The 8602-nt window shown below is 32.5% G+C and overlaps 1 protein-coding gene across 1 annotated transcript; it reads right to left on the bottom strand.

Moving 5' to 3' along the window:
- Positions 1–3853: 3853 nt before the first annotated feature.
- On the bottom strand, positions 3854–8347 carry LOC136207127 (uncharacterized). Its single transcript, XM_065998408.1, has 6 exons — positions 8062–8347; positions 7387–7568; positions 5203–5273; positions 5037–5105; positions 4065–4119; positions 3854–3932 (listed from the first exon to the last, which is right to left on the bottom strand). Exons 2-6 carry the CDS (start codon positions 7520–7522, stop codon positions 3925–3927), a joined length of 339 nt encoding a protein of 112 aa, XP_065854480.1. The 5' UTR covers positions 7523–7568; positions 8062–8347; the 3' UTR covers positions 3854–3924.
- Positions 8348–8602: the final 255 nt, after the last annotated feature.

Here is an 8602-nt window from a genome sequence, read left to right as displayed (position 1 = left end):
CTGCAAGATTAGCCCATCCCGTTGATAATTTCTCCCGTGTGGACCAAATTTAGACTAGTTGACTCAACCACGCCCCGCGTAAACTGGGATACGCCCCGCGTGGTTGAGCTCCTGGAACTCATTTGCTTGAAGTATGCCTGGGACGCTCCGCGTAGACTGGTTTACGCCCCGCGTGGTTGGTATTGACCAAGTGGGAATGCGCAATCGACTGCCGTGTGTTGAGGGGAAGTGGCTACGCCCCGCGTGCCATGTTTTGCACCCCGCGTATCCGTGAATTAGTGCTTGATTGTTTTCTTCTTTGTACCTGAAAAATACGATCTTCGAGAACCGAGTTAACTTGACGTTTATTTTTCTGAAATTAATCAAAACTAGGGAAATCAACTGAAAACATAAAATTTATTTTTATTTTGTAATTTATTTGAAAACATACTGTTTTTGTAATTAAACCGTAAATCACGCTAAAAGATAGGGACAAAATGTCTCTATCAGTCTGCGAGAGAAATTTATCGAATTACCTCACAAACTTCGACTAATCATCGTTTCGCGAAGTGAAATCGATAAATTTCTCCCCACAGACTACGCGAAAACCGCATATGCTAAGTGGATTTAGGGGAAAAATACAGAAAAAACAGTATATACTTACATTTTTCGACGAAACCAATATGATAAACTGGGAAAAACGATGAAAATAACGTAGAATCACGATTTCTTCGATGGACACAAGAAGAAAAATACCAAGAAACGAGCAGGAAATGGAAGATGAAGAACCATGGCTTCGTTTTCTAGGATTAGGAAGTTGCAGAATCAAGAGATGAAGAGAGGAAGAAGAGAAATACATTGTGATTTGGAGAAATGGTGCAGATTTCATGCAATTTAAAGGAAGATAGGAAGATCAAAAGTCTTGGAATCATTGATGGAGGAGCTGTCAACCGTTTAGCGCAACCAATGAGAAGAGGGGAGAGAACGTTCGTGTAAGGGAGAAGTGGGAATGTTAGGGGTATTATGGAAAAGTCATATAAAATCAGTCTAGATATATAATAGGTTGAGTAAATGAGTTAAATATGTAAATGGACTTCCCATTTAACCTAGTTTTGTAATTTTCCCTAGAACATTAGATTTAAAATTATACTTATAAATACTAAATCTGTTCTCCCTATGAATGGCTAAATTTGTAATTTGTTGCTATTACAACTTTTTTCTTCTTCTTCATGTTTTGGCTTTATTTATAACATAACAAAACAAGCGACGATTGACTTTTGATCTTAAAAGATTGACTTTTGATTACATTACTTAAAAGTCATTATAATCAAGGGTGAAGAATGTATAGAGCATCGGCTTTTAAGAGAGTCGGTCTAAACAGGGGAATAGGAGAAGGGTGTACAAAGAGTTCTTCCGTACATGGTCTCGAATTTAAGAGGGCCCAGTTTTTATTATTATACAAATCTAAATAAATTATTATTATTAATTATTATGCGAAAAATTAAGTGAATGTTAACGTATCCAGAAAATTAATACTCTAAGAGTCTTAAGGGACCCAATTTTTATTATTTTTTTTTTGATAAAATACCACATATCATTCCATTAGCTTAATAATACAAATACAGCACGAAAGAAAGAGGAATAAAACCTCCATCCCATATAGGCAAGGACCCACAAAGGGAAGAAAAGACTACAAAGAGCAATACATAGACTACAAAGAGCACTAAAAATCAGAAAAAATACAAATACAATAAACATAGAAGTCATATCCTTCTCGTAAGTCGAATCCCGTTGAAAAACTGTTGTAATCCATACTTCGTCCTTTAAGCTCTTCCGGACGTTCGGATCTGAGTCCTTTCTGTTTGTGCATCCACGCAGATCTATAGATCTACGGACAAGATAAACCTTTTCCGCTCTTGCTAAGACCGAAAAAAGAATAAAAGAAAGAAGTATAACTCAAAAGTGTAGATCTGGCGGAAAAAGAAGTTCAATGAGGTATATAAACTTCAAACTAACAAGAAAATGTAAATCTAAAGCTAAAAACGAAAACTAAAATATAAATGGGAGGAGGAAGAAGGAAGACAATCTTCCTTCTTCCTCCTCTAAAAGTAAACCTAATTAAAATGCAAGATCAGAATCGTTAAGTGGAAGTGATAATGGTGAATAGAAAAAAAAAATGATATTTTGAAGAGAAGAGCAAAGAGAAGAGAATGGTGTAGAAGTTAGAAAGAAGCTAGAGCTTCTCTCACTAGAAAAGAAAGGATGCCTAAGGTTACACCCAGTTTTTATTATTATTATACAATATCTAATTTAATTATTTTTATTATATTTAGTATGTTAAAAATCAAGTTAAAAGTATTTTGGTGTTTCATTTTGTAACATTATTATTATATGAAAGTATTAATTTTTTTTTTTGATAAATAAGACCTATTTTTTTTTATCATTTAACACAGGGCCCCAAAAATGTTTAAGACGGCCCTGGGTCTAAACAGCTGTCTAGAGACGGCCCTGGGTCTAAACAGCTGTCTAGAGTCTCCAATTTAGAAAAATTTATTGACAACTTTTTGAATTTAATGTCAAATGGAACTCCACGCATACACATATTGATATTGTACGTGGAAAGTCGGCTCTGATACAAATTGTACATCATGGTGCAATACCATGTAGATATTATCCACGTTGATCCAAATCTAACACCTTAGACTTCACAGCTTTAAAATGTGTCTGTGTGTATTGGATTGCAACCTACTAATAAGCTCCAGTCACACTCTCTCTCTCCATTTCCAATATGAGATTCAGTTCATTCCTGCCCTCATCGACATCCCTTAGAGTCGTTTCTTGCTCAGGACTTCTACCCTGGCGCCACCCATTTCGGACCAGGTCGTTATATATTATCCCCATTTGAATCGAGTGGTAATTATATGCAGAACACAAGAATGTAATCAATTAAAATATATTTGAAAATCGATAATAATAGCATATTGTCATTTTTTTTAATTACCGTCTCTCAACATCAATGAAGCAATATGAAGAATCCAAAGGTTATTTGACAACTTCTCTTTTAACAATTAGAGTAAATTTTTTTTTTGATCTTAAATTTCAAACTTTATTAACCAGAGGAAATAATGTCTTTACAAAGAATATATGTTAACCAATGTGGTATAACAGAGCTTGAAAAATGACTAGCATTGGAACACGCTCACTACAACAAATCATCACTTGTGCCACAGTTAGAGTCGTGGCACAAGTATAATATTTCCGTGGCTATAGTATTTAGCCACGAAAATTCAAAATAAATCTCCCGTGGCACAAGTGAGCGTGACTAGGTAGTGGCCACGGGAAAATGATGGTTGTGGCATAAATTGAGTTTTATGCCACAGAAACATCCATGGCTAATCATATCCCTTTGCCACATGCAAATTCGTGGCAATAGTAGAATACATGTGGCAAGATATAATGGTTCATGTCAATCAACCTCACTAAGCCACAAGTATAACCGTGGCAAAATTATAACATTCGTGGCTAAAACTTTACTTAGCCTCGAGCATAAAACACTTGTAGCTAGAGACTTTGCTTAGCCACGAATATAATCGTCACAAACTTGATCAAATTTTGACAATTTATTTTGAATTAATTTTTAATTTCTTTCATTATTATTGTTATTATTATAAGAACTTTTGGATTGAACATATCTGCATTAAATTCAATAAAAAAATAAAAAATAAACAAAGTCTAAAATTTTAATCACAAAAAATAAATAATTAATAATTAAACACCAATAATTCTATCATTCAATAGAAAAATTCAAGAAAGAAACTCCTATCAACAAAAAATAAATCTCTCAATTCTATTCCATTTTGGTAACATAATTAAGAACCTACAAATTCATCAATCATGTAAGCGACTGCAAATAATCTGGTATATATCCGCTTAAAAAATTGTTGTTTAGAGACCTGCATCCATAAAATACAAATATAAGCATGATATGAATAAAACTGATACCATGATTTAAAAGGAATAACAAATAATAATATCAAATTTACTTAAATACTATATCTAAAGCCTGACTCGCAAAACCTTACTACCCTTCAGCACACGTGTCTCCCACAGAAGCAATCTGCCCAGACAGTACAAGAACTCCTGATGAAGAGTATAAGCTATTAATAATAGCAACTAATTCAATCAAAATAATGCAGGTGATGAGATTCAAAGCTTCATATAACAATGATAAAATTAATAAGGAACATTACTACTAAATAGCAATGAAGAGCATCTTAATTGAGACAAAAATATAGGCACAAATGCTACAGATTTAAGTTCAAGTATAATCCTTATTTTGTTGCTTTTTGACCACTTAGCAGATGTGTTTAACGGGAATAAAAAAATCTGAAACGAACTCACAAGATAGTTTCCATGTGATTTCTCTCTTTCCACTCTTAACTATGTTATTCTTCAGATATCTTATCTTACATGAGTCATTTGTGCTGCAGTGAAGGAACTAAACAAGGTGGAACTGAAGGCTCGAGCTTTATGGAAAATATAAATTCCTAAGAATGTTTGAAGTCAAGGTATTCACTATTTTTGTCAATTCAATCCTAATTCCCATACAGAGTAGAAATCATGGAAATGTATCGGTTTTACGAATGAACTTCATAGCATGTTCATAATTAGAGTATGCAAAAAAAAATGCAAAAAATAATTTATAGATCTACGACTCTATAACTAAATTAAATAATACTATCATTACTGAGGCTATAGTCACCAATTGTTCTGTTCCAATTAGAAGATTGACTTATTAGAAATTAAATTCTTCTTTTTTTTTTTTCTGAGCATTGAGATGAGGAATTAAGCTTCTTTTCGAGTGAATTGAGCTCTAACAACAGAGAATTTAAACTTCAATGAGGCTAGAGGTCAATTGTGATCTCATTAACTTTCACTTGGCATCGAATTTCCAATCTAACACCCTACAAAAACATATAGATCAATCTGCAAAATACATTAGAGATAATACAAACATATAAATAGTTAAAAAAGGAAATTCAATAAGAAATTAGGACCTCATATTGCTTCAAAGTTGAGAGCTCATATATGATGTTTAAAGATTGAAGATTACTTTTATACAAATACTGCAAAAATAAAAAGGAAGTTTCCTTAATGAAATGAGCTCAAATAGCAAAAAGGGAAATGCATATCAACTTTAATTGCAATAGGAAGAGCTCTCACAGCAATCATAGAAAGGAGCTGCAAAAACAAAACCTTGGTAAATAGCCAAGCTAAATGTCGGAGTTTTGAGACTACAAAAAAAAATCAGTTTATTAAACTTCATGGATGTAAATGCCAATTAAGAAAAATCAATTCATAATAAAGACTCAGATTATAGTCTATAGTCAAATCCACAACCAAAATTGTAAACTAAAATTTGACATGTATCTCACAAAGTTGCACAATTCCTAATATAAACATTTGAACTCTTCATGCAATTTGGATAAGCGTAACAATTACACATGGAGATTGGAAGCATTAACCAAAAACAAAATAGGATCTCTCCTACAAAATTCAAGAGACCAATATTTGAACTCATCAACTCAAAATAAAAAAGAAAAGCAGGAAAATAAAACAAAAATCAAAGAAGAAACAGATAGTTAATTATCTAATTAACAGAAAAAAAATGGAACATGAAGAACAAGATATGAAAGCAACATTGAAAGAGAGTATCCAAGAAAGAAAAAAAAATTCCATAAGCAAATAATAGGGAATTGAAGGACCATATTAGAAACTCAACTTGGGGAAACTGAGAAAAAAATGAACTAGAAACTAACTTAAAAGTGCAGCTTTCTCTATGAGATGTTCTCATAGATACAACAGTTAAGAAAAAACCAGAAGCAAAATAAATTTATCAATAGGAAAACCCAACGTGAGCATTCCTAATCAAAAGGAATAGGGATACAAAAGAACCTAAAAGGCTGTAAATTTAGGTAAAAATAGATCTGACCAACTTGGGCTTTTGCATGTTTGGTTGGTAAAGATAAAATTATGTTTGTTCATAAAAAAAGAGTGCAAAAATAAGAAGAGGAATCGATCAAGAAAGCAAAATGAAATAAGAAGAGAAAGCTGCAAGTTTAGGATTGGACATTGAACCTTCCATCATTGAGCTTGAAGAACAGATCTTAACCAACTTAGCATGGGTAAGCAGTCATTTGTCGAAGATCAATAGAGAAAAAGAGGGACCAACCATCGAAGGAAATTCCATACAGAAGATAAACAAATGATGAGAAAAAGGTATGGTAATATCATGAGGCTGTTTTAATTTTCAACTTTTACACACTACATTGTTAATCTTTGAGATAAGGTACCAAAATAGGCCTATGGTTTTTGGGGAAGTGTCAATTTAGAATCCAGGAACAAATAGCACCAATATAGGCTTAACATTTAAAAAATGGTATCAATTTAGGCATCGATAACGGATTAGACATGTCATTCATATTACTCAGTTAAATTCTGATTTCTCACTCCACGTACAATTGACAGAACTTAACGAAGTAATATCAATGAAGTGTCTCGTTCTGTTATCGAGGCCTAAATTGGTACTTTTTTTAAACCTTAAACCTATATTGGTGCTATTTTGTACGTAGAGCTTAAATTGTTACTTTTCCAAAAACCATAGACCTATTTTGGTATCTTTTAGTTTAACATATTAAACCCTCAATAATTAATATTTGTACATATCACTTTTCAACTTTTACACACTACATTGTTAATCTTTTAATTTAACATATTAAACCCTGAATAATTAATATCTGCACATATCATGTCTATATTAATTGGATATTGTCTGTCATAGGACCAACCAATTTAAAAGTTTATTTTTCTTATTTCGAAAGTATGTAATACTTGAGATGGAACATTAAGTAAAGGGGGCTTCCGAAAACTAGTAATATTGACATTTCAGCATATGTATTCACTTTGGCCTATTAACTGAATTCTGCAAGAATATTTGTAATGGCCAGAATGCTTGACAATTAAGGACCATTAATTATACAACAGAGAAAAGGACCATTAATTGATTGGTGTTCTTTATCCAATATAAAGTAAGAACCAAAAGAACACAGCCAAAACAATGGCAGAATGGAACAATATGATTGCATTGGGAAATTGAAAATATTTTTCCTCAACAAAAAGGCATTCACTAGAAGCACCTAAACATGATTTTGATACGAAGCCAAAAATTGTTATCCTCTAATCAACAGGTGTTTTCTTTCAATCTTATTGAAGGCATGCAAGAGAGAGTTTTAGATCAGTTCCCAAAATATATACATTGAATTCAATACTGATAGCATTTGAAAGACAAAACCATAATTAGTAAAACTAAAAACTATTAATCTATTTTCATTGTAAAGGAAAACTTACTTCTTCTCCATCGAGCTTTATGCTTCCTTGATACCAAGATAAGACTCCAACAAACCAGGATTTCATCTATGAATTGATCAATATATTTCTCCCTGAAATTCTTCTCACTTAACACTAAGTGATTAAACTTCTTCATCCCTTTTATAAGCTTATTGGATTCCAAAACCTTCAAAACACGACATCTGAGATATTTATAGCAATTTTCATCAATAGAATCATATCATATTATTTATGAATGGTTCATAAACAATTCCAAATGAATTATAAATTGACATTTACAAACGAGACATTATATTCTTTCAAGTCAACAATTGACATGGGCTTATCATCAATTTCTATCATACTCAACGCATCATATTCAATGAGAAGTAAACTAATAGGAAGTAGTCACTAACATGAATTGAAGTGACAAGAGAAAGACTGTCATTAGTTAATACCTTCTCTAACCTATATAAACTGAAAAATAGTAGACCATATAGTATGTAAAACCTTTAAGATTTCCCTTAACCAATTAAACTCTCCTTGAATATTGGGAGTTTCCCTAAACCCATTCAAAATCTCTCAACCCATTCAAAATCCCTAATCCCAAGCAAACACTCGTTCTATATAAAATATCACATTCAAGCAAACCCATTCAAAATCCCTAAATCCATTCAAAGTGAAGGGTTAACTCACCTCAATTGAAGAAAACTTTGGTGTTTGATGTTGCCGCCGTCCAAAAAACAAAGAAAAATTCGGAATTTTAAGAGTAGTGGACAGCGGTGGTTCAATGGTCGACAGGGGTGGTTCAATCGGGGATGAGAAGTAGTTTTCCCATCAGGAATCGTACATTTAAAATGATGAGTAAATAGAACTGATGAGAGAGGAGGGGAGTGGAGAGACAAGGGTGTGGGAAAGATCGAGACCGAGGAAGAGAGAACGTTTGGTAATGAAAAAATGGGAGGGAGAATAATATGCAACTCCCGCCTCTCCCTTGTAAAAAAAGTATAAGACCCATTTGCATACCTAAAAAAACGCTTCAAAATTAATTACAACTTTAAACTATAAAAATTATCAATTAAGTCCTTGAATTAAGTAAAATTATCAGTTCAATTCATATCCTATCCTAAAATTAGAAATTATGACTATTTAATATACAGTCTAATAATATATGTGTTAATTCAAAATGAGTTTGAAAAAGAATGTATGAAATTGTTCAACCGAATAATTTTTGATG

The sequence above is a fragment of the Euphorbia lathyris genome, chromosome 9, assembly GCF_963576675.1.
Source record: "Euphorbia lathyris chromosome 9, ddEupLath1.1, whole genome shotgun sequence".
NCBI lineage: Eukaryota > Viridiplantae > Streptophyta > Magnoliopsida > Malpighiales > Euphorbiaceae > Euphorbia > Euphorbia lathyris.
The sequence above is the reverse complement of the archived record's forward strand: the minus strand, read 5'-3'. Positions and strand labels throughout refer to the sequence as shown.

Excerpts from the sequence above, each read along its gene's own strand:
- LOC136207127 (XM_065998408.1), bottom strand. The coding sequence starts at position 7,522 with ATGAAGAAGTTTAATCACTTAGTGTTAAGTGAGAAGAATTTCAGGGAG. Across the intron at positions 5,106-5,202 it reads AGCTCCTTTCTATGATTGCT|TATTTGTATAAAAGTAATCT; the intron begins GTGAGAGCTCTT and ends TTATTTTTGCAG. Across the intron at positions 4,120-5,036 it reads CAACTTTGAAGCAATATGAG|GAGTTCTTGTACTGTCTGGG; the intron begins GTCCTAATTTCT and ends ACTCTTCATCAG.